The sequence below is a fragment of the Giraffa tippelskirchi genome, chromosome 4, assembly GCF_054371585.1.
Source record: "Giraffa tippelskirchi isolate mGirTip1 chromosome 4, T2T-mGirTip1v1.2.pri, whole genome shotgun sequence".
In the NCBI taxonomy this organism is placed as follows: domain Eukaryota; kingdom Metazoa; phylum Chordata; class Mammalia; order Artiodactyla; family Giraffidae; genus Giraffa; species Giraffa tippelskirchi.
In genome coordinates, this window is record NC_137278.1 from 3099222 (window position 1) to 3125625 (window position 26404).

At 51.7% G+C, this 26404-nt stretch overlaps 1 protein-coding gene across 24 annotated transcripts in view; it reads right to left on the bottom strand.

The window, feature by feature from the left end:
* CAMSAP1 (calmodulin regulated spectrin associated protein 1) overlaps window positions 1–11211 on the bottom strand; it is a 43017-nt gene extending 31806 nt beyond the window's left edge. For 11 of the 24 annotated variants that reach the window (XM_081590630.1, XM_081590638.1, XM_081590636.1 and 8 more), the window contains exon 1: window positions 10395–10625. Coding sequence is in view for 13 of the 24 variants with exons in the window: in XM_081590620.1 (XP_081446746.1) it covers window positions 10662–10821 (160 nt within the window). In the remaining 11 variants the exon portion in view is untranslated. Of the gene's footprint in view, window positions 1–10394; window positions 10626–10661; window positions 10947–10988 lie in introns of those variants that run through there. The other 13 variants (XM_081590618.1, XM_081590627.1, XM_081590625.1 and 10 more) reach the window with 4 other exon arrangements.
* Between the last annotated feature and the right edge of the window lie 15193 nt (window positions 11212–26404).

Here is a 26404-nt window from a genome sequence, read left to right on the forward strand (position 1 = left end):
TGGGAACCCCAGACGCACCACACACAATGAAACAGCACCACACAGGCTGTGAACAGTAAACTGCCACTGGGACCACAGTCCACACAGCGGGCCGGGGCCTGCATGCTGACCTAAGCAGGGACTGCCAACTATGATTAAAAAAAAACTTCAGTAGCACCTAGTCACCTAACGCAACAGCCAAAATGACCAGGAAACGGTCGAAGATCGCCTATCATACCCAGAACCAAGTAAATCAAGACTTTAATGAGAAAAGAGAATCGACTGACACCAGCACCAAGAGAGTCTGATGCTGGAGTCATCTGGCCAAGGACTTTGCGACAACCATCTGAAAAAAGAAGACTACAGGCAACCACAAGCTCTCTTGAAACAAATGAAAATTGAAAAAAAATTCAACATAGGAGTTATCAAAAGAACCAGACAGTGAACTGAAAAATAGATTCACAAATTTTAAAACTCACTTAATAATCTCAGGGCTTCCCTGGTGGCTCAGACATTAAAGAATCTGCCTGCAATGCGGGAGACCTGGGTTCCATCCCTGAGTAGGGACGATCCCCTGGAGGAGGGCATGGCAACCCACTCCGGTATTCTTGCCTGAAGAATTCCCATGGACAGAGGAGCCTGGTGGGCTACAGTCCATGGGGTCGCAAAGAGTCGGACACGACGGCGACAGCACAGCACACACAGCCTCAGTGGTTCCAGTGGGGATAACAGAGCGTCACAGAGAAGATACGCTGAGAAGACAACGTGAGTCTCAGGGGCCCGTGGGGGAGTAACAAGAGATCCAGTGTTTGCATCGCTGGAGTCTCAGAAAAGAGCGTGAGCAGGGCTAAAACAGCACGTAAGGAAACAACAGCCGAGAACTCCCCAAATATGGCAACAGATATAAACTCACAGATTTCAAGAAAGTAAATGAACCCCAAAGAGAATAAATCCAAAGAAATCCAGGCCAAGACACTGCTTAATCAAACTTATGAAAACTCAAGACAAAATATTTTGGAGCAGCTGGAAAGAAAGAACACATGAGGGAAAAGAGAGTACAACTCAATGGGCAGCGTGTTTCCCGTCCAAGCCACGGGGGCGGGGGGAGCAGCGCACCTCAGGCTTGCTTGAGGAAAAGCACGTCCATATCTGGCAAGACGGTCTCTAAGGAAGCGAAGGAGAAAGACATTCTCAGACAAAAGAAAATCGGGGGAATGTCTCTAGCAAACCTTAAAAGACTGGCTAAAGGAAATTCTCCAAATAGAAAGAAAATGATTAAAAAAAAAAATGAACCTTGGAGAACCAGGAAGAAAAACTAATGTAAAGAAATAGGTAACATGCGTCAATACAATAGACTACCCGTCTCCTCATGAGCTTTCTAAATTACACCCGATCAGACCAAATCCACACCTTTAGGTACTCAAGACAATGATAACTTTTAAATACTTTTAAAAGTGAGGAGAGCAAAGGAACCTAAATGGAAAAAGGGTTTCCACACCTCATTCAAAATGCTAAAATAATACCTGTCAACTGTTGGAAGTCACATATGCATACTGTAATACCCAGAGAAACCACTAAGATAGCTATACAGATAGACCCCAAAATGACAAGACGGAATATATCAAGACAGAATCCTAAAAAATAGTCAAGTAACCCATAAGAAGGCCCAAAAAACAAAACCAACACACAAACAAAACCAGGAACAACAGAAAACAAATAAATAATAAAATCTCAGACTTAAGAGGCAACATAGCAACAATTACACTAAAAATAAATATTGAAAGAGTACATTGAAAGAGATTGGCAGAGTGAGTTAAAAAATAGATACAACTATATGTCATTTACAAGAAAATTACTTAGAATTCAACAACGTAAGTAGGTTGAAAATAAAGGGACAGAAAAGGCTTATATCAGGCAGATATTGTTTAAAAAAAACAAAATAGGAAGAGTTGTATTAACATCTGATAAAAGTATTAAATAGAAAGAAAACTGCTAGAGATAAAGGGGAACATTATGTATGCTAAGTTGCCTCAGTCGTGTCTGACTCTCTGTGACCCTCTGGTCTGTAGCCCCCCAGGCTCCTCTGTCCATGGGAATCTCCAGGCAAGAACACTGGAGTGGGTTGCCATTTCCTTCTCTGGGGGATCTTGCCGACCCAGGGACTGAACTCAGGTCTGCGGCATTGCAGGTGGATTCTTTAATAACGACTGAGTCACCAGGGAAGCCCACTGAACCTGCTATGTGAGGTGGGACGTCATGTAACAGTAAAGGGTCAATCCACCAAGAAGACTTTGCAACCCTAAATGGGGACCCATCAGCCTAGAGCTCCTTTAATAAAGAAAAGGACAGAGCTATCAACCAGAGTCAGGGACTACAAGCATAGGTAGGGACTTACTTCAACATCCCCTACCAGAACCGACAGAACCGTTAAGACATAAAATCAACACAGAAAGAGATCTGAACAACACAAACAAAAGGCAGAATCTAACTGACCTGCAAAGGACACGCCCAACAATAGAGAACACATTCCTGCAAATGCTCACAGAACATTCACCAAACAGACCTTCAGTCCGTGCAGTCACTCAGTCGTGTCCGACTCTTTGCGACCCCAGGGACCGCAGCACGCCAGGATTCCCTGTCCATCACCAACTCCCGGAGCTTGCTCAAACTCAGGTCCATCGAGTCGGTGATGCCATCCAACCATCTCATCCTGTCGTCCCCTTCTCCTCCTGCCTTCAGTCTTTCCCAGCATCAGGGTCTTTTCCAATGAGTTAGTTCTTCGCATCAGGTGGCCAAAGTATTGGAGCTTCAGCATCAGTCCTTCCAATAAATATTCAGGACTGATCTCCTTTAGGATGGACTGGCTGGATCTCCTTGCAGTCCAAGGGACTCTCAAGAGTCTTCTCCAACACCACAGTTCAAAAGCATCAATTCTTCAGCCTGGGCCATAAAACAAACCTTAACAAGTTTAAAAGAATGGCAATCACAGAGTATGCTATCTTACCACACGGAATCAGACTAGAAATAGTAACAAAAACACAGAACAGGAAAATTTCAACAACTGGAAATCACACTTCTAAATAATTCATGAATCAAATAAGTAGTATCAAAGGAAATAAAGAGAAATACATAGAACTGAATGAAAATATAACATATCAACATATGTGGGATGCAGCTAAGGCAGTACCGTGTGGAAAATTCATAGCACTAAATGCTTATGCTAGAAAAGTGGACAGATCTCAAATCACTAGTCTAGAGTCCTTACCTCAAGAAACTAGAAGAAAAAAAAAAAAAATAGGGCAAAATAAATCTCAAGCAAGCAGTGAGGAAGGGAGGTAGATATGGCTATAAAAGGGCAACAGAAGAGGTCCTTGTGGGAACAGAATGCTCCACATCTAATTATACAACCTCACTATCCCAGTTGTGACATTCGATTATGGTTTTGCAAGAAGTTACTACTGGGGAAATCTGGTAAAGGGTGACCAGGACCTCTCTGTATCGTCTTTTACAACCACATGTTAGTCTACAATTTTCTCAAGATAAAACTTTAATTTAAAAAAAAAATTTGCCAAAGATCGGAAAAGGCATCTCCACAGGAAAAAGATTCAATTGGCCAATAAGCACACTAAAACAAAAAGACGACTCATCATCACTAGTCAGCAGGGAAATGCACAGCTAAACCGCAGGGAAGTGTCACAACCCATCCACTAGAACGGCCTCCGTTGAAAAGACTGACAGTGCCACGTGTTGGCAAGGCTACAGAGCAACTGTGACTCTCACACCACGCTTTGCTGGTGGAAATAAAAGATGACAGTCACTGCGGAAAACAACTGGGCAGTTACACACACATACATCACCCAGGAACTCCACGCCCAGGTATTTACCAAGACAAATGAAGACACGCCCGCACACCCCTGGATACTCATGAACGTTCACAGCAGCTTTGTCCATGGTGGACAGAACCGGAAGCAATACAAGTGTCTGTCCATCAACAAGTGAATGAATAAGCAAAATGTGGAGAGCAAGACAATGGAGACTACCACCGCAGGAAGCCAAACAGGTCTTTATGCGTGGACGAATCTCAGAACATTATGAAGAGTGAAGGAAGGCAGACGAAGAACGCCTGATGTATGACCAGAGGCATACGAAACGAGATCCAGGGACACTCTGGGAAAGAACTGACTGCAGGGGCTCAAGGGAACCCCAGAGGTGATGAAAACGGCTTACCTTGCTTGTGGCCCTGTGCATGGGGTGAATACATTCATTTAAACTCATCCGACTATATACTCTCACAAATGTGTGCATTTTACTGGATGTGAAACTGGTTTTCTCAAAGGTCCAAGATAAGATTCTTCACTGTACACTCAACCGGAACCCACCCCCCAGAGAGTTCTCTAAAAAACCAAGTTTTAATATACATCTCTTCCCTCCTAAGAAGGCTTCAATGGCTCCCAGACTCACATACAAGAACAAAAAACAACCATCAGCTGTTGAAGGCATTCCAAGATCTGGCCCTAGGCGGGCTCTCCAATCCCCATTCATCTTACAGTCTGCTAACCGCACATTCCCGCCCAACCAGAAGCCCAGCCCTTCCCTCAGCCCGGGGGAGGCGGCACTGCCCCCGCCCTCCCCGGCCTGGCTCTCACCCGCCTGAGCCACACACTCGGTTTCACTTTGGATGGAACATTCCGGATTCCCTCAGGGGAGCTGCTCGCCCTCCCCTCCGGGTTCTGCCACCGCACTGGCTCCCCTCAGGCACGCGTCTCCTGGCCTCACATTCCAGGTCTACGTGGCCCACGGCTGGCACTCCGTGAGCCCTGAGAAGCACACCAAGGACCCCACAGGTCGCAACAAAAGGCTCAGCTGAAGCGATTCAAGTTTAATTCTGCCCGAGTCTGAAGCACCTGGAGGACAGTGACGGAGGCACACTTAAGTGAACTAGTTAGCATGAGCAGTCACAGAGAGAGGGGAAGGTAGGGCACGAGAGAGAAATCAGAAATAAACTCAAAGATCAACTCTCTCTATGTGACAACAAAGCCATGAAAGCAGGGAGGTTCTAGGCAATGAAGACTATAAACATTCCTAAAGGGTCCTGCAGGCTCCGGTGGCCTCCCAACTGACCCTCCCTATGTCTGCCGGCTTCCCACTCCACCTCATCATCCAGCCAGTCTCGGGGACTCCGCCCTCTCAGTATCTGTTGACTCAACCTACCTAATTCCCACTGCAGACAAACTGGCCAAGACACTGGCACTTCAAGTCAAAGCGACATCAGCTCTGCTACGGGCTTTATGAATGTGTCCCCCAAAACTCATGTAACAAAATCTGACTGCCCCAAGGTGAAGGTGTTACAAGACGGGGCTTCGGGGAGGCGATTAAGTCATGAGGGTGGAGCCCCACGAGTGGGGTGTGAGCCCATCCAGTGAGGCTCCCCCGCCCCTCCGCCACGAGGGCACAGCAAGAAGACAGCATCTGCAAACCAGGAAGCAGGCTCTCACCAGACACCCAATCTACCGGCACCTTGATCCTGAACTTCCACCCTCCCGAATCGTGAAAAAAAAATTGCTGTTCTTAAGCCACCCAGCCTATGTCTTGTCATAGCAGCCTGAACGGCCTAAGACAGGGCTCCTGGACATTGCAGTGATACAGCCCTTACCCGCTCCAACCTGTCAGAAGAATCTTGCCAGGCTAGCTCTCAACCCATCACCCCTACACAAAGACCTTCCCGGGCACCCATTGGCAAAGAAATCCCTAGCCTGCTGGGAACCCCGTGAACAGTCTGGCCCACACTATTTTCAACACTAATCACCTACTATTTCAGTCCACAAATCCTCTGTCACAATAAGGCTAATCGACTCAGGCCTACGAACACTTCCTCCTCTGCACGGAACCTGCCAGATGCCCTCCCCTCTACTCCTGGGGTGGGGGGGGCCACCCAAATATCCGCCATCCTTCAAAGCCCACCTCCCCACGAAGCCCCCCCACCCCAAGCAGCCCCCACAGGGACCACGGCGCCCTGCAGCCCAGGCACTCGGGTCCCACGGGAACATCTGACAATTCCACCTTCCGCCTTGAGACAGGTCTTGCACTAAGGACCTGCTGCCAGTTTTCAGGCATGCATTACTTCCTTTTCCTTTGTATATGTCAACAGTTCATGTGAATTTTCAGCAAATAAGGAAAGAACATCACATAACTCCTCCCCTTGTGCCTCCTACAGTGCAAAACACAACCATGGCCATGAAGCTATGAGATTATTACTTGTTAAATAATACTGGCTCCATCCTGGTCACCTTCACGTTAGATGAAAAATGAAGGCCATCTGAATTTCTCAACGTAGGGAGTGAAAAAGGAAACTGGTACATACAACAGTGATACAGTCACCAGAAAATCAGCTTGGGTGCCTGTGAGCAATTAGGAGGATAAATGGAATACAGAGAAAATACGAAGGGCTCTGTGTAAGAGCACTTACACAAACTTAACTGCCTAAAGCACAACAGTGGCCGATGCTTTTGATTCAAAGGATCGGGACAGTTTGAATAAAGACAGATTTACATTCTTTGGTTAGTATGTTAATTTGTGGCATCAGGATAGGAAAGAGAACATGTACAAATGGTTATATCTTTAGAAATAAAAAGTCATCCACGTACAGCCACCAGGACAGAAGTCTTCCTATCCCACCTGTTGCAAAGGCGTTTCCAACTCTTTAAGCAATCTGACGAACATGTGAGCACCGACTCTGTCCTGCAGACACGGCACTGAATGGGACAACCATAACCACCCTGACCTCAGACGTGGGCAGTTCTCAGCACGCCCAGGCAGAGGGGAGGCCGGGCCACACTGTCAGCTAGCGCCCTGACGCCCTGGTACTTAGTACCCACTGCGTAGATGCACCCAGGCTGCTCTGTCACCTCCCATCTCAGCAGCACCTGAATCCCAGGCTAAAAACAAAAGACTATGAAAACATAAAACCGAGGGAGGGAGCCTCAGGAGGGAGAGGGTATATGTGCACACACAGCTGATTCACATTGCTGTGCAGCAGAAGCGAACAACATTGGAAAGCAATTATACTCTGATTTTCTAAATACATTCAAAAAATATTTTTGAAAAACTCAAAAACCAATCACCTGAACAAATCATCATATCTAAAAAACTTGTCAACAACAACAAAAAACCTGCCGACATGCTCGTGAAGGAGGGCCAGCCCCGGGACGGGCGCGGCGGCCACTTCATTCCCAGCTCTGGGGCCTGGCGAGGAGTGCTGACCACGTGCTCCCTCTCAGCCAGATGTCGGACAACAAAGGAAAGTGGTGACCCCCCTGGAGCACACAGGGAGGGGGTTCGGCTCCTAACATCAGGCGCCGAGCTGGCCTTGTGTGCGGCTCAACCAGCAGCCTGGTTCCCAACACCCCGTTCAAGGCTGCCCCGGTCTACCGTGCCACAGCGTTGCTTCCAAGTCAGCAATTAACGAAAAGGCTGTGCTGTGAGAGACCAGAGTGCCAACCCCTCACTAGCAGCGGGCTCTGCATAGCCCGGCGGCCCCTCCGATCCCCCTGGCTGCCAACAGAAAGGGAAGGCTGACCCTTGTGGCCTCTAGGTCCGGGCCACCGGCTTCAGGGCAGCTCAGGTCATGGCGAGCTGCAACTTGGTTTCCAGGGCTCCTCGGCCACACAGCAACACACTTGCAAAGAGCCGAGTGCCTTCCAGTGCTTTCCATGGGTTACTTTCTCAACACTGTCCTCGAGAGATAACAGAAGTTGTTACTCCCCTACTGTCCCTGAGACTCAGGCCTGAATACCTTTAAGGTTCCTAAGGTCATGGACTGAAATAAAAGCCAGGAATGCAGTAGCTCCGGTCCAGCACCCTGTACTGTAAAATAAACTTCAAGTCACCCCTTTAAACTTGACCAACTAAGACTTTCACCCAAAAGGACATCACAAAAACTTTCCAGCTAAGCAGGGTCTACTCTAATGACTCTTTTAAGTGAATAACTTTCAACATGTCCAACATGTTATTTCTGAAGAAATCATTAAAACACTGTCAATGAAACAAGAGTTACTCCCCCAAAAAAGAGAAGAATCTAAAAATAAAAGCACAAGCCAGCCCACAGTTCTCAGCTGTGGAAAACTGGAGGAAGCCTTTCTGCACAACCATATGCCACCTCCAGGCCCGGCCAAGGGTGAGCTCACCTGAGCCCCCCCACTTACTACAACGACAGACGGTGGGCCCCGGGGAGACCCGAGTCCCAAAAGGCACGCACGCAACAAGGCAGCCTCAGAGCACGTCGCCCTGGAGAGCTCACATGCTTTCCGTTCCTATGCAAACAGTATAGCTACTCAATGAACAATTGTGTAACAAGTAAAGATGTAAGTCACTTGCACTATCGTCCCCCTCAAAAGCTGACTGACAAGTAAAGCACGCAGACTGAAACCATCGCTTCTAATTAACTGAAAACCAAGCTAGAGAGGCACGTGGAGGTGTCCAGAAGATGAAACAAACAGGCCCTTGGACGAAGAATTGAGTTTGGGGCGAAAGATCTACACGGTCCTCTACCAAAATCCCCACCTCATACTGTCTCCTGAAAGACAAGACCCCGCACTGAGGCGTAGGGAACCTCCCACCAGGCTGTGACCCCCACGGCAAGGTACAGACCAGAAAAGCACCCTCATTCTGCAGAAATGAATGGAAAGCACACCTCCCGAGAAATCTCGTGTTTGATGAACGCACCAAGGCAGCGGTCAGGCAACACGCAGCCCAGTCGCAGAACCTCAGGGGGCCTCTAGTCTCCTTCAGCCCCTGCTCACACTCTGCTCTATAAATATACACCCCCAGTCGTCTCAAAAGTTTAGAGCCAGTTTTAATATCAGCTCTCGAATTAATTACCTGAAGCGCCAACGAGTAATACAGGGTGATTTGGTCCTAGAAATAAAACCAGACTAATCCAATACTGACAGTGAGAGAGATGCATATGTATTGCCAGAGAGCTGACAAATCCCACGCTGGATGCCAAAGCTAAATGCAACAGGATAAAAATGCATTCACTAAGCTTAAGAAATTGGAAAGCAAACAACGAGAGGGCTTTTTAGAAGCATTCATGCCTGTACAGCATTCAGTCCCAAAACCTTAGCCACCTCCATATGCAAAAATCTTAAAAATACACACAGGAGTGACGCTGCACATGCGCCCCACGAGCCATGCCGGAGAACGCGCTGTGCCGAAGTGCAGGAGAACTGGAGGCCAGACAGCCAGCGCCCGCAACGGTGAACAGGCTTCCTGTGAAATACTACACGGCACTGGAAAAGCAAGGAGGCAGAGACAGGAGGACACGAGGAGGAACCCAGGAGCCTGATGAGGGTAAAGCGGTCGCTGTGACAGGCGCAAAATCACACAGAACTAAACCAGAAGAGTTCAGTGGTGTAAAAATACATGGTACACATAAAGAAAAGCAAACCAACAGTCAACGCAAGACATGAGGCAGGTGTAAGGGGAGGCCACGGACTGGGGACGGCCACACACTGCCCTGCAAAGTTCAACAGCCACGTCCTTTTCCTTAAACTGACTGCTGGACACCTGAGTAGCCGCTCTGGGATGCCTCATTCCTTACCCCATACTCGAAAACTTCATACAGGCTTTTCTTCTTTTGTTTTTCCTGGCTGCTCCAAAGCATGCAGGATCTTAGTTCCCCAACCAGGAATTGAACTCGCGCTGCCTACACTGGAAGTACAGGGTCTTAACCGCTGGACTGCCAGAGAAGTCCCAAAAACTTCATACATGCTTTTTATCAATTCCGTATTTTCCCCCAAATCAATGTTTCCCCATCATACTATACAGAAACTGAATAAAGCTTGATGGAAGTATAAAAAAGAACTGTAACGCTGAAAACTACAAAATAAGGGGTGGAGGTGGGGGGGAGAGAAGCCCTCTCTGTACACTGTAAACCAACTTAAAACTGAGGCCCTGCCTTTAATCCCCAGGACTTGCAGGGCGTGTCTGTGCTCCTGACCGACTCCATCCACAGCACGGGCCACTCCAGCCGGTGAGATCCTGTCACCGGGAACCGCCCCGTTCAGCAAGTTTTCAAAACCGGTCAACCAGACTCTTTTTTTTTTTTTTTGAAAAGAGTCTCTCTCCGTTTCTGTCTCACTCCACAAACAAGAACCGTTTTCCCCAGAACAAAGGCAATTTTCAAACAAATGCTTCAAATGAAAAGAAAGATGACACAGAACTCCCTCCCGATTTTGCACCTGAAACAAAGCACCTGAAATTAATCAAAGAAAGCCTTCGGAGCCAACTAATAATCAGGAGAATCACTCGGGCCTGTAAAACCGCGAGAGCTGGAAAAATAGGAGCGTCTTAAATCCACTAAGCACATTTAAGGCCTAACCAATAACAAGGTTACCCAGTTCTTCAAAACTAATTACCCGAAGGAAGCACCCGGATGAAGCCCGATCCATCCGAAACGAATGCTCGTTAGGGAATCCCACACCTGGGATTCGGACAGACTCGAGAAGGGCAGGGGTCACAGGGGTTTTCGGCCCGGGACTCCCGCCCGCACAGGACAGCGTTCGGCCCGCGGGGCGCAGGGGAGCGCTGACCCTCGCCGCACCTGCGGGGCCGGAGCCCCCCAACCCCGCGCGCGGGGACACCGCACAAAGGCCCGCCCGGCCCCTCCCCCGCGCCCGGCCCACCTCGGCCGTAGGCCTTGGCGCAGATCCACTGCAGGTTGGCGGCGATCTTGGCCCGCGCCGGGTCGTAGCGGTCCAGCGGCACGATGTCCACGGCGCCGTCGGGCGCGGCCTCCATCCTCCTCCAGCCCTCCCCGGCCGGGCAGCCGCCCGCGTCTACCATCTGCACACAAAAGGGCCGCTGCAGCGCGGGACGCGCCGGGCCGCGCGGGACAAAGGCGCCGCGCCCCTCGCCGCGCCCGGGACCCGCGTGGGGCCGCCGGTCACCGGCCGCCCGCGCGCCCCGCGCCCCCCGCTCCCCGCCCCGGCCCGCGCCCCCCGCCCCCTCACCTCAGAGCCGCCGCCGTCGCCGCCGCCGCGGGTGCTGCTGCTGCATGCTGCGCGGCCGAGCCGGGGCCCGCGGGGCCGGGGCGGGGAGCGGGGGGCGCGGGCCGGGGCCTCGGGCCGGGGCGGGGGCGCGTGCGCGGAACCGGGGGCGGCGGCGGCGGCGGCTGAGGAGGCGGCCCACCGGCGGGAGCGCGCGCACACCAGACACACACACCCCGCCGAGGCCGGCGCAGGCGCAGTGGGCGCGGCCGCCTGCTCGCGCTCGCCCCGCCCCTTTGCGCAGGCGCAGCGAGCTCCGGCCCGCGCTCGACCCGCCCCTCGGCGCAGGCGCAGTGGGTGCCGCCCGAGGCCCCGCCTTATCGCGCGGGCGCGGGCGCGGGCGCGGGGTCGCGCACCCGCGCGCGCGCGGGCGGACAGGCCCCGGCGGGTCCCTCAGCATCTCTTTGTCTGGGTCGCGCCTCCCCCTTCCCCGGCGCTGGGTCGTCCGGACCGCTGGCCCCCAGCCGTCCCCCAACGGGCAGAGCTCCTGTGGAGGCCGACGGCGACCTGCGGAAGCGCTCGGCGCCTACGACCCCGGGCCCCAGAGCAACCCCGGGGTTCCCCCACTCCGACTCTGGGATCGCAGCGCGGGGAGCCGCCTTCCCCTCTAGCGGACCTCGGTACCCAGAGAACCACCCCGCAGTCAAGTAACCCAAAAGGCCTGAGGGCGCCTCCTACCTCAGGGTGCTGGGAGCCCGATGACCCCACGCCGAGAGAGCCGCCTCTGGAATACACGCCCCCACCCCCACCCCGCGGCCCTGACAGCCAGGGAAACCCCCTCCCTCTGCAGCTCCTGGAGCCTGCCGGGACCACCCGTGCCTGGGAGCGCCCGGCGTCGGCACTAGCCATGGAGTCCAGGGCCCGGTCCGGGGAAGGTGGGCGTCCGGACACCTGAGACAAACTGTACGGTCCTCACCCAGGAGTGTAGCCTTGGGGACGGGCCTCAGGCACGTCTTCCAAAAGGGGCTGGCCCTGTCCTGACGAAGTCACCACCAAAGGGCCTGTGTTGGGCTAATAACATGGCCAGAACTCCTTTGTAAGTGATGCTCACCTGAGAACCTCACCGCCTAACACTTTAGAAAGCCCTAAGAAAGGGCTGCTGGTTTCTCTGCCAAACACCAGCGTTCCAGAGCCCAAGGCCTGGAGGACAGCAGAAAAGAGACAATTTCCTATGAGTAACGGACCCCAGGAGGAAGGTCACCACAGCCCCCCAGCCTCCACTTCACCCAGCGTCCTAAGCCGGAGAAGACCCAGGTTGTCAAGTGACTCAGGCTCCAGGACCCAGCCACAAACAGTCCTGTGCAGGCAGAAGCCTCACGCTGGCTCACAGCAGGGGACAAAACACAAATCAGCCCCCAGAGAGCTGAAAGAATGTGCCTGCGTGTACAGGATGTGAGAAGGTGAAAGGGTAGATGGATCTGGGGGTGGGCAGGCGAGGGAAGCTGCAAGGGGGCATTTAAGCAAAGACCTGCAGGAACTGAAGTGCAAGCAGGAGCGTACCTGGGCAGCTGGGGTCTGGTTAGGGGAACAGCAGGTGCAGAGACCCTGCGACAGGAGTGCCAGGTATGGAAGAAAAGGGGAGGGGCTGAACCCAGGATCCAGGGACAGTGGTAGGAAAGAGGTGTGGGGGAGGGGTGGTGCAGATCCTGCACAGGAAGAACTTTGACCCGGTTCTCTGAGATGGGAAGCCAAGCATGCTCAGTCGTGTCCGACTCTGCAACCTCACGGACTGTAGCCCACCAGGCTCCTCTGTGCATAGGATTCTCCAGGCAAGAATACTGAAGTGGGTTGCCATGCGCTCCTCCAGGGTATCTTCCTGACCCAGGGATTGACCGTCTCTTAGGTTTCCTGCATTGGCAGCCAGGTTCTTTACCACTAGGGCCACCTGGGGAGTCCATGGAAGGACTTTGAATAAGGGGAGGAAGGATGTGACTGACCCTTTAGAGGGGTCGTTCTGATTGCTGGGTGAAGAGTAGGTGGTAGGAAGGAAGCAGAGAGACCATCCCTGATGGCTGGGATGTGAGTTCATAGAAAGAGCAGGGATAGAGGGTGACTCTGGGGGTTTTCATTGACCTTGACTTTGTTTCCTGCAACCTTATTATAACGATTTTTTGGAGGATTCATTAGGATTTTCTATATATGAGGTCCTGGACCTCCGGAAATAGAGTTAGTTGTACTTCTTCCTTTTCAGTCTGGATGCCTTTTATTTCTTCTCGCCTAATTCCCAGGCCAGAACCTCCCAACACAACGTAAGATAGAAGCAGCAGAGGTTGGTTTCAATCCCTGGTCAGGAGCTATGATCCTAAGTGCCACATGGTGTAGCCCCCAAAATAAAATTTTTAAAAAGTAGCAGAGCAAATATCCTGGACTTGTTCTGCTCTTAGGAGAGAAGCATCCAGTCTTTGACCACAGGGAGTGTATGAGGTTAACTGAGCAGGGTGGGGGATTGTATTTATCGGGTTGATAAAGTTCCCTTCTATTCCTGTTTTGTTGGGTGTTTTTATCATGAAAGCTTGTTGGATTTCAGCAAATGCTTGATGCGTGTGTGACTATGGAGATGATCATGTGTGGTATTTTTACTCATTCCGTTAATCTAGTACATTACATTAATGACTTTTGGATACTGAACCAGCCTTGCATTCATGGGATAAATCCCTCTTGGTCAAAGTCCTTAATTTTTTTTTCAAGTTTAGCAAATCATTTTGTGGAGTTTTATGAGATAAATGACATGATATTGAGTAAGTTTAAGGTGTGTGATGTGATAATTTGCTCTGTGTATAGGTATATACTGTGAGATGATGACCACAGTAAGGTTGCCTAACACACCCATCAGGTCACCTAGTTACGTGTGTGTGTGTGGTAAGAACATGTACGATTTGCTCTCCTAGCAACTTGCAGGTATGCAACACAGTATTGTTAACTACTCAGCATGCTGTACATTACATACCCCAGATGTATTCATCTTGTAACTATACGTTTCTATATTTTGACCCAAATCTCCCCCTACCCCCTGGCCTCTGCCAACCACCAATACACTCTTTGTTTCTATGAGTTTGATTTTTTTAGATTCCACATATAAGTGAGATCATGCAGTTCTTGTCCGTCTATCTGGCTTACTTTTCTTTAGCATAATACCCTCAACGTAAGTTCATGTTGTCATAAATGGGCAGGGTTTCCTCATTTTTATGACAATATTCATAAACTTCATTATATACCACATTTCCTCTATTCACCCATACTTAGGTTGTTTTCATGTCTTAGATATTTTGAATGCTGCTGCAGTGAACTTGAAGGCGGCATATATCTGTTTGAGATAGTGATTTCATGTCCTTCAGATATGTGCCCAGAAGTGAGATCGCTGGATCATGTCGCTAAGTCGTGTCCGACTCTTTGCGTTCCCATGGACTGCAGCACGTCAGGCTCCTCTGTCCTTCGCTATCTCCTGGAGTTTGCTCAAATTCATGTCCAAAGAGTCGGTGATAGCATCTGCCATCTCATCCTTTCTGATGCTGAAGCTGAAGCTCCAATACTCGGGCCACCTGACACAAAGAGCTGACTCATTAGAAAAGACCCTGATGCTGGGAACGACTGACGACAGCGGGAGGGGGAGGCGGCAGAGGAGAGTCCCTTGTCTATGATGTTAAAAGGAGGGGCTTCCCTGGCAGTCCGATGGGTGCAACTCTGCTCTCCCCCTGTTGCTGGGGAGTGTGCAGCCTCCATCCCTGGTTGGGAACAGATCCCACATGCTGAGCCACCAAAACAAAATAATTTCTTTAAAAAAACACAGGAAAGGCTGAGGCCTTTCACCACTGTGATGTTACCTGCAGTTGTCATATATGCCCTGTATTGTGTTGACTTACATTCCTTCAAACTCCAAGTTTGGCCTTGGAGTACAGAATGAAGCAGGGCAAAGGCTAATAGAGTTTTGCCACGAGAACGCACTGGTGATAGCAAACACCCTATTCCAACAACACAAGAGAAGACTCTACACGTGGACATCACCAGATGGTCAACACCGAAATCAGAAAGATTATATTCTTTGCAGCCAAAGATGGAGAAGCTCTATACAGTCAGCAAAAACAAGACCAGGAGCAGACTGTGGCTCAGATCATGAACTGCTTATTGCCAAATTCAGACTTAAATTGAAGAAAGTAGGGAAAACCACTAGACCATTCAGGTATGACCTAGATCAAATCCCTTATGAGTATACAGTGGAAGTGACAAATAGATTTAAGGGACTAGACCTGATAGACAGAGTGCCTGATGACCTATGGACAGAGGTTCGTGACACTGTACAGGAGACAGGGATCAAGAAAATCCCCATGGAAAAGAAATGCAAAAAAGCAAAATGGCTGTCTGAGGAGGCCTTACAGATAGCTTGGAAGAGAAGAGAAGCGAAAAGCAAAGGAGAAAAGGAAAGATATTCTCATCTGAATGCAGAGTTCCAAAGAATAGCAAGGAGAGATAAGAAAGCCTTCCTCAGCGATCAGTGCAAACAAATAGAGGAAAACAACAGATTGGGAAAGACTAGAGACCTCTTCAAGAAAATTAGAGATACCAAAGGAACATTTCATGCAAAGATAGGCTCGATAAAGGACAGAAATGGTATGGACCTAACAGAAGCAGAAGATATTAAGAAGAGGTGGCAAGAATACACAGAAGAACTGTACCAAAAAGATCTTCACGACCCAGATAATCACGATGGTGTGATCACTCACCTAGAGCCAGACATCCTGGAATGTGAAGTCAAGTGGGCCTTAGAAAGCATCACTACGAACAAAGCTAGTGGAGGTGATGGAATTCCAGTTGAGCTATTTCAAATCCTCAAAGGTGATGCTGTGAAAGTGCTGCACTCGATATGCCAGCAAATTTGGAAAACTCAGCAGTGGCCACAGGACTGGAAGAGGTCAGTTTTCGTTCCAATCCCAAAGAAAGGCAATGCCAAAGAATGCTCAAACTACCGCACAATTGCACTCATCTCACATGCTAGTAAAGTAATGCTCAAAATTCTCCAAGCCAGGCTTCAGCAATACGTGAACCGTGAACTTCCAGATGTTCAAGCTGGTTTTAGAAAAGGCAGAGGAACCAGAGATCAAATTGCCAATATCCGCTGGATCATCGAAAAAGCAAGAGAGTTCCAGAAAAACATCTATTTCTGCTTTATTGACTATGCCAAAGCCTTTGACTGTGTGGATCACAAGAAACCGTGGAAAATCCTGAAAGAGATGGGAATACCAGACCATCTGACCTGTCTCTTGAGAAACCTGTATGCAGGTCAGGAAGCAACAGTTAGAACTGGACATGGAACAACAGACTGGTTCCAAATAGGAAAAGGAGTACATCAAGGCTGTATATTGTCACCCTGCTTATTTAACTTATATGCAGAGTACATCATGAGAAACGCTGGGCTGGAAGAAACACAAGCTGGAATCAAGATTGCCAGGAGAAATATCAATAACCTCAGATATGCGGATGACACCACCCTTATGGCAGAAAGTGAAGAAGAACTAAAGAGCCTCTTGATGAAGGTGAAGGAGGAGAGTGAAAAAGTTGGCTTAAAGCTCAACGTTCAGAAAACCAAGATCATGGCATCTGGTCCCATCACTCCATGGGAAATAGATGGGGAAACAGTGGAAACAGTGTCAGACTTTACTTTTTTGGGCTCCAGAATCACTGCTGATGGTGACTGCAGCCATGAAATTAAAAGACGCTTACTCCTTGGAAGGAAGGTTATGGCCAACCTAGATAGCATATTTAAAAGCAGAGACATTACTTTGCCAACAAAAGTCCGTCTAGTCAAGGCTATGGTTTTTCCAGTGGTCATGTATGGATGTGGAGAGTTGGACGGTGAAGAAAGCTGAGCGCCGCAGAACTGATGCTTTTGAACTGTGGTGTTGGAGAAGACTCTTGAGAGTCCCTTGGACTGCAAGGAGATCCAATCAATCCATCCTAAAAGAGATCAATCCTGGGTGTTCATTGGAAGGTCTGTTGTTGAAGCTGAAGCTCCAATACTTTGGCCACCTCATGCGAAGGGTTGACTCATTGGAAAAGACCCTAATGCTGGGTTGGATTGGGGGCGGGAGGAGAAGGGGACGACAGAGGATGAGATGGTTGGATGGCATCACCGACTCGATGAACATGGGTTTGGGTGAACTCCGGGAGTTGGTGATGGACAGAGAGGCCTGGCGTGCTGCAATTCATGGGGTCGCAGAGAGTCGGACACAACTGAGCGACTGAACTGAACTGAACTGACATTCCTTCTATACCAAATTTGTGGAGATTCTAACATAAAAGTATGTTGAATTTTGTCAAATGCTTTTTTTTTTTTTGCATGTATTGAGATACTCATGTAATTTTACCTTTTACTATTAACATGTTTTATCACATTTCTCGATTTACATATTTTGAACCATCCTGCATCCCAGGGATGAATCCCACTTGATGGTGTTTGAGCCTTTCATGTGCTATTTTTAGTCCTCTGTTGAGAATCTCTGTATCTGTATTCTTCACGGATATAAGTCTATAGTTTTCTTTTCTTGCAGTGCCCTTATTCAGCTTTGTTATCAAGATAATAATGCTGGCCTTGTGAAATGAGTATGAGAGAATTCACCCCTCTAAAAATTTTTGGAGGAATTTGAAAAGGATTGGCGCTGATTCATCTTTAAATGGTTGGTAGAATTCACCAGCGAAACCATCTGGGACTGGGCTTTTCTTTGTTGGGAGATTTTTAAATTTTTGTGTATTTATTTATTGGCTGTTCTGGGTCTTTGTTGCTGCCCAGGCTTTCTCCAGTTGCAGCGGGTAGGGGCTACTCTCCAGTTGTGCACCGGCTTCTCCCTGTGGTGGCTTCTCTTGTTGTGGACCTTGGGTTCTAGAGCCCCCAGGCTCAGTAGTTGTGGCGTGCAGGCTTAGTTGCCCTGTGGTATAAGGGATCCCCTGGACCAGGGATCGAATCCGTGTCCCCTGCATTGGCAGGCAGATTCTTAACCACTGGACCACCAGAGAAGTCCTGTTGGGAAACTTTTGATGACTCAATCTCTTTAGTCCTTATCGGTTTAGTTAGATTGTCTCTTTCTCCATGATTCAGTCTTGGCATGCTGTATGTTTCTGGGAATTTATTCCTTTAGCTCTAAGCTATGCAGCCTGTGGGAGCGTGTTTATAGTAGGCTCTTATGATCCTCTGTATTTCTGTGGTATCTGTTGTAATGTCTCTTCTTTCACTTACTCCTTTGTTGATTTGAGTCCTCTTTTTTTTCTTGGTTAGTCTAGCATACGTCTTATCAGTTTTACTTTCAAAAAAACTGATTCCTAGCTTTGTTGGGTTTTTCCTGTTGTTTTCCTTTCTGCTCTAATCAGTGACCCACCAGCCCAGAGCCTGAGGACGCAGGGCCGCACCTGGTCCTTCAGAGTCCACCCCGGAAAGAAAGGTGGGGACTCCCTCCAGCACCGGGGGCCTCGGGCCAGCAGCCCTGACCCAGCTGCTCCCAAACTCTGCTCCTGAGGCTTCTTGCCCACCACCCCAGCTGACCCAAGGCCCTTCCCACCCCTCAGACACAAAAACGGCCGTGCTGGGGGCTTACCCCTGCTCCCAAACTCTGCTCCTGAGGCTTCTTGCCCACCACCCCAGCTGACCCAAGGCCCTTCCCACCCCTCAGACACAAAAACGGCCGTGCTGGGGGGTCACCCCTGCTCCCAAACTCTGCTCCTGAGGCTTCTTGCCCACCACCCCAGCTGACCCAAGGCCCTTCCCACCCCTCAGACACAAAAACGGCCGTGCTGGGGGATCACCCCTGCTCCCAAACTCTGCTCCTGAGGCTTCTTGCCCACCACCCCAGCTGACCCAAGGCCCTTCCCACCCCTCAGACACAAAAACGGCCATGCTGGGGGGTCACCCCTGCTCCCAAACTCTGCTCCTGAGGCTTCTTGCCCACCACCCCAGCTGACCCAAGGCCCTTCCCACCCCTCAGACACAAAAACGGCCGTGCTGGGGGGTCACCCCTGCTCCCAAACTCTGCTCCTGAGGCTTCTTGCCCACCACCCCAGCTGACCCAAGGCCCTTCCCACCCCTCAGACACAAAAACGGCCGTGCTGGGGGGTCACCCCTGCTCCCAAACTCTGCTCCTGAGGCTTCTTGCCCACCACCCCAGCTGACCCAAGGCCCTTCCCACCCCTCAGACACAAAAACGGCCGTGCTGGGGGATCACCCCTGCTCCCAAACTCTGCTCCTGAGGCTTCTTGCCCACCACCCCAGCTGACCCAAGGCCCTTCCCACCCCTCAGACACAAAAACGGCCATGCTGGGGGGTCACCCCTGCTCCCAAACTCTGCTCCTGAGGCTTCTTGCCCACCACCCCAGCTGACCCAAGGCCCTTCCCACCCCTCAGACACAAAAACGGCCGTGCTGGGGGGTTACCCCTGCTCCCAAACTCTGCTCCTGAGGCTTCTTGCCCACCACCCCAGCTGACCCAAGGCCCTTCCCACCCCTCAGACACAAAAACGGCCGTGCTGGGGGGTCACCCCTGCTCCCAAACTCTGCTCCTGAGGCTTCTTGCCCACCACCCCAGCTGACCCAAGGCCCTTCCCACCCCTCAGACACAAAAACGGCCGTGCTGGGGGGTCACCCCTGCTCCCAAACTCTGCTCCTGAGGCTTCTTGCCCACCACCCCAGCTGACCCAAGGCCCTTCCCACCCCTCAGACACAAAAACGGCCGTGCTGGGGGATCACCCCTGCTCCCAAACTCTGCTCCTGAGGCTTCTTGCCCACCACCCCAGCTGACCCAAGGCCCTTCCCACCCCTCAGACACAAAAACGGCCGTGCTGGGGGGTCACCCCTGCTCCCAAACTCTGCTCCTGAGGCTTCTTGCCCACCACCCCAGCTGACCCAAGGCCCTTCCCACCCCTCAGACACAAAAACGGCCATGCTGGGGGGTCACCCCTGCTCCCAAACTCTGCTCCTGAGGCTTCTTGCCCACCACCCCAGCTGACCCAAGGCCCTTCCCACCCCTCAGACACAAAAACGGCCGTGCTGGGGGGTTACCCCTGCTCCCAAACTCTGCTCCTGAGGCTTCTTGCCCACCACCCCAGCTGACCCAAGGCCCTTCCCACCCCTCAGACACAAAAACGGCCGTGCTGGGGGGTCACCCCTGCTCCCAAACTCTGCTCCTGAGGCTTCTTGCCCACCACCCCAGCTGACCCAAGGCCCTTCCCACCCCTCAGACACAAAAACGGCCGTGCTGGGGGGTCACCCCTGCTCCCAAACTCTGCTCCTGAGGCTTCTTGCCCACCACCCCAGCTGACCCAAGGCCCTTCCCACCCCTCAGACACAAAAACGGCCGTGCTGGGGGATCACCCCTGCTCCCAAACTCTGCTCCTGAGGCTTCTTGCCCACCACCCCAGCTGACCCAAGGCCCTTCCCACCCCTCAGACACAAAAACGGCCATGCTGGGGGGTCACCCCTGCTCCCAAACTCTGCTCCTGAGGCTTCTTGCCCACCACCCCAGCTGACCCAAGGCCCTTCCCACCCCTCAGACACAAAAACGGCCGTGCTGGGGGGTCACCCCTGCTCCCAAACTCTGCTCCTGAGGCTTCTTGCCCACCACCCCAGCTGACCCAAGGCCCTTCCCACCCCTCAGACACAAAAACGGCCGTGCTGGGGGGTCACCCCTGCTCCCAAACTCTGCTCCTGAGGCTTCTTGCCCACCACCCCAGCTGACCCAAGGCCCTTCCCACCCCTCAGACACAAAAACGGCCGTGCTGGGGGGTCACCCCTGCTCCCAAACTCTGCTCCTGAGGCTTCTTGCCCACCACCCCAGCTGACCCAAGGCCCTTCCCACCCCTCAGACACAAAAACGGCCGTGCTGGGGGGTCACCCCTGCTCGCTTCTCTTTCTTTGCCTGCTTCTCCCCCAAGACTCTCACAAGCCCCAAGCTCCCCTCATTTTTCCTCATTCACACTGATTCTCTTGCTGCGCCCCCCCAGGTCGCCCCCATGCACACTCCGAGTGAAATGTCAGCTTTATTCGGGGAAATACGGGGCTCAGAGTAGGAAACCAAGCACCAGCCTGATTATCTAGAACAAGGACCTAAGACAGTGGCCAGGTGGTGGCAGTGACCACTTCATGCTGAGTCCCTGGAAACGCAGTCTGAAGAAAAGGCAGATTGAACCTTTTTATTGACTTGGCAGCTGCCTCTTCTTTACCGAAATAAAATAATGACGTCTCTATTTTTAGTCTCCATTCCATGAATTCTAACGGATTTTGGTTAGATTCCCACAACGTCAACAGGGAAGAAGTCTCGTGGAATCCAGCACCATGTGGAGCACATAGGATCCTGACAGCTACCTACTGGCTTCACACACGTTACAGGGCTTCTGTAGCCCCCAAAGAACAGGCAGGCCAGCCCTGCCCAAATAAGCCTACATGTTAGCGGGAAGCTGACTGCCAGCTGGAAGTGCCAACGCACAGAGAAGGCGGCCGTGGATGTCCCGGGGCGGCCTCTGCTCACCACTGATCCACAGGACCGTGGCCAGAGTTGCTTGTTTAAGGCACGGATAAAGAAGCACACATATGACTCTACCATGATTTAAAAACATTTAAATACTCACGTTTGAAGACAGCTGACTTCCATTTTCATCTCACAGTATGTGCTGGAAGGGGCTATCTGAGAAGGGCCCCATGGGCTCCCTCCGATTACCCACTGGGTACTTGGTACAGAAAAGGTTAGTGGCAGGTCACCTGCAGCTGGGGGGGGACAGGGAGCCTGGAGAGGCCCACCAGCCTCAGAGCCCTACAGACCACACGCCATGCACATACCTGCTCACAGCAGCTGTGTTCCCAGTAGCCAAAGGGAGGAAGCAGCTTAGATGCCCCCCGACGGGTGGGGTGGGTAAACGCAGCACATCCACACGATAGAATATTACTCAGCCATAAAAGGCTCTGACAGACATTGCAACGCAGATGATCCTCGAAAACATGATGCTGAGTGAGAGAAGTCAGACACGAGAGGCCACAGAGTGAGCGATCCTGAAACTGAGAGGGCCACGTGGGGCTCTTGGGCACAGGAGCTTTTCTGGGTCCCCGTTTCTTGTTGGCAGGGAATAAGCTCCAGCCTCCAGAACCGTCCCTGAGCTCCAAAGGGCAGGTTCGAAAGGTTGCTGATCAAGGAAGGGAGGGACAGAGACAAGGGGACAGAGACAAGGGACAGAGACAAGGGGACAGAGACAAGGGACAGAGACAAGGGACAGAGACAAGGGACAGAGACAAGGGGAGCAGACACAACGGTGCAGCCTCAGGACAGGGTCCTGGTTCTGCCCCAAGGGACACACACAACAGTACCCTTCAGCTCTCCTGCAGAAAACCCTCAATAGACAGACCATGGTAACTACCTGATGAAGCCTTCCTCATTCCAGAGAGAAGGTCATGAGTCAATAACCACAGAAGCTCCTCAAGAGATCACCCGAGGCCAGACTCAAGGCATGTAGGCCCTGCACACCCTGATCAATATCAGCAACCCCTCCCCTTGAGCCATTGCTATAAAACCCCAGGTTGGGGTACACAGTTTCAAGGGGGATGAGCCCGCTGTGGCCCCCTTTGCCTGGTAAAGCAGTAAAGCTCTTCTGCTTCGCCCCAAACTCTGTCTCTGAGATTCAATTTGGCACCGGTGCTCAGAGGCCAACCTTTCAGCATCAGTTCTGTTGATGTGAAATGTCCGGATCCGGCAAACCCAGAGACAGTGCAGCGTGCAGGGGCTGGATGGGTAGGGGCAAATGACCGTGAATGGGTATGGGTGTATTTTGGGGGTGATGAGAACGTGCTGGGGGACTATGGGCTTCCCTGGTGGCTCAGATGGTAAAGAATCTGCCTGCAGTGTGGGAGACCTGGGTTCCACCCCTGGGTTGGAAAGATCACCTGAAGGAGGAAACAGTAATCCACTCCAGTACTCTTGCCTGGAGAATTCCATGGACAGAGAAGCTTGGTGGGCTACAGTCCAGGGGGTCGCAAAGAGTCAGACACAACTGGGTGACTTTCACTAAGAATGTGCTGGCAGTGGTAATGGTCACACAGCTTTGTGTTGAACTAACAACCACTGTACTGTTCACTTCGAAAGAGTGACGTTTGTGATGCGGGGATCAGAACTCAGTAGAGGGCTTCCCTAGTGGTTCAGTGGGCAAGAACCTGCCTGGCAATACAGGCGACACGGGCACGATCCCTGGTCCGGGAAGACCCCACATGTTGCCATGCAACTAAGCCTGCATACCAAACCTACTGAGCCTGTCCTCCGCAACAAGAGAAGCCAATGCAGTGAGAAGCCCACACACCAAAGCAAGAGAGTAGCCCCGTCTTGCTGCAACCAGAGCAAAGCCTGTGCGTAACGAAGACCCGGCACAGCCGCAAATAAATAAATCTTAAAAAATTGAAAAGCAAAAACGCATCATAGAAGGGAGTTCTCACTGTCTTCATTGTATCGTACTTGAGGTCAAAGGTACAGTTTCCTGACTGTTTCCTGACTTCCCCACCCCGCCCCGCAACTCACAGGGTGGACCAACACATTCCTTCCCAGGTACTGGGACTTTCTTCGTGGAGACAGAAATGTCTCTTCCTGTTGCTGCTTCACCATCTGTTTACTCAATGGGGAGGCTTGGGGGCCGTGCTTGCGAGTGGGGGCAGGTCTGTCCCACTTGACACTCCGGGTGAAAGCCCCAGGCCATCCGTCGGCCTGGTGCACACATGCATGCCACACGCCACTTCCTGAGTGTAAGCCTTACTTCCATTAAAAAGGAAAAGAGGAAGGGAATTTTAAACATCCTTCATTGTTAAAGAAATTATCTTCTTGGCACAAACCTAAAATGTAAAACAAAAAATGAGAACATTATCAGCACCTAGAGCCCAGCTGGTCCGCGGGGCAGCCAGGACCCTGGAGCCGGCGTGAAGGGCGAGCCCACGGCCTTGTGTTCAGCAGGCCGGTTCCAAAGTGGCAGAATCTGGACTTCAGAGCGGCTGCCGAGGGCATCCTATCTCACCAGGCATCTTTAACTCACTGGAAAACGCTTTCGACAAAAAAGGGGAAAATCCTTTGTTCCTGGGACAGAAGGACCAGCAACCGCTCCCCCTAGAGTCCTCGAGGCAGCGACAGCGTGAGTGCCCTGTCCTATTGTCTAAACGTCCTCACGGTGCAATGAAATCCGACTGACAGGAAGGAGAACTAAAGATCAAGTCACGCATCCCACTGCAGGTGGTCCTCGGGCTGGGTGGGCGCCGTCACAGGGGCAGCCAGGGCCATTGGCGGCCCCTCTGGCCATCTGTGGGTGAATGTCATGATGTAACTGAACCCCGTTCACACTCCGGTCGCGAGATGTGGTGACAGGTTCGAGGAGGTCCAGCTGCTGCAGGCAGGAAGCATCGGGACTCTCTCAGTGGGATGGGGGTTGCCTCCCAGGGGGAGCCCCCATCAGTCAGCCCGTGTGAGAGATACCACCTGCGCCAGGGCCCTTCTGACAGAGACGCCTGGCCCCCGACACCCCTGCCTGGACCAGATGGCTCCGACAGCGGTGCTGGGCCTGTGGACAGGTGCTCAGGGCTTCCTGAGCCCCATGAAGACTGACACACACCCCACATCGCACCGACAGCGTCCTTAGCGGACAGCGCCTATGCCGGGATGTGGCTTGCCCATCACCCCTCCCAGCAGTGCTCCAGGGAGAGGAGACTGGGCATCAGCTGGGAAGGGAGGGGGCCAAAGATGGGGGACAGAGGTGCCCCCCGATCTCCAGGACCAGGATGCCAAGGGCAGGGTAGCTTGGAGGTGGCCTGCCCCTTCTGCCTCCATCAATGCCCAAACAACACCCCCCTCCTTAATGAAAATGAGATACATTCAGCAGTCGTGCTCCTGGCTATTTACCCAAAAGAGCTGGAAATGCCTGTCCACACAAAACCCGCACATGGATGTTTGTAGCAGCTTTATTCTTAATTGATAAGACTTAGGAGCAACCAAGAGGCCCTTCAGGAGGTAAATGAATAAACTGATCCACCCAGTCGGTGGAATATTATTCAGCACTGAAAAGAAATGAGGTCTCAGGCCACGAAAACACATGGAGGAAACTGAAATGCACATGGTCGGTGGGAGGAACCAATCTGCAAAGGCTACACTGTCCAACTATGCAACCTTCTGGAAAACTGTGGAGATGGTAAAAAACCGGTGGTTGCCAGGAGGAGGGAGGGAGGCATGGACGGGTGGAGCACACAGGATGTTTAGGGCAGTGAAACTACTCCGTATGGTATGATTTTTTTAACCATATTTATTTACTTTCGGCCGCGCTGGGTCTCCACTGCTGCGCGTGGGCTTTCTTTCTGGCTGCAGCGAGCGGGGGCCACTGTCTAGTTTCGGTGTGCAGACTTCTCATTGCAGTGGCCTCTCCCGTTGCGCACGGGCTTCAGTAGCTGCTAGCTCACTCACGGGCTAGCAAATGGGCTCTAGAGCACGGGCTCAACAGTTGTGGCACGTGGACTTAGCTGCTGCTCGGCATGTGGGATCTTCCTGGATCAGGGATCGAACCCATGTCCCCTGCATTGGTAGGCAGATTCTTAACCACTGAGCCACCAGGGAAGTCCCTCTGTTTGATTTATAATAGTGGGTTGCACTCGTGCATGCTCAGTCGTGTCCGACTCTTTTCAACCCCATGGACTGCAGCCCACCAGGCTCCTCTGTCCGTGGAATTTCCCAGGCAAGAATTCTGGAGTGGGTCGCCATTTCCTCTTCCAGGGAATCTTCCCGACCCAGGGATCGACCCCGTGTCTCCCACGTCCCCTGCAGGGCAGGCAGGGTCTTTACCGCTGAGCCACCGGGGAAGCCTGGGCACATGTCATTATGTATTTGTCCAAACCCATCGAACGTGCCCCATCGAGAGTGAATCCTAACAGAACTGTGGGATTTAGTCAATGACAACGTACTAACGGGTTCAGCTGGAACACACACACCGCACCACGGGGAGATGTTAACAGGAGACAGTGGTTGCAGGGGTGGGTCGTGAGAACACTATTTCCCCTCAATATTCTGTGAACCTGAAACCACTGTGTGGGCTTCCCAGGTGGCTCAGTGGTAAAGAATCTGCCTACAAAACAGGAGGCATGGCTTCAATCCCTGGGTCGGGAAGATCCCCTGGAGAGGGGAATGGCAACCCACTCCAGTCTTCTTGCCTCGAGAATCCCATGGACAGAGGAGCCTGGCGGGCTACAGTCCATGGGGTCACAAAGAGTCGGACACGACTGAAACGACTTAGCACACAAGCACAATACCACTGAAAAATAACATCTATTAATGAAAAGAACAAAGCAAAACCAGGGCCCAGCTATGCAGCCACAGCTGCAAGACCAGTCCCCCAGCCCCTGCC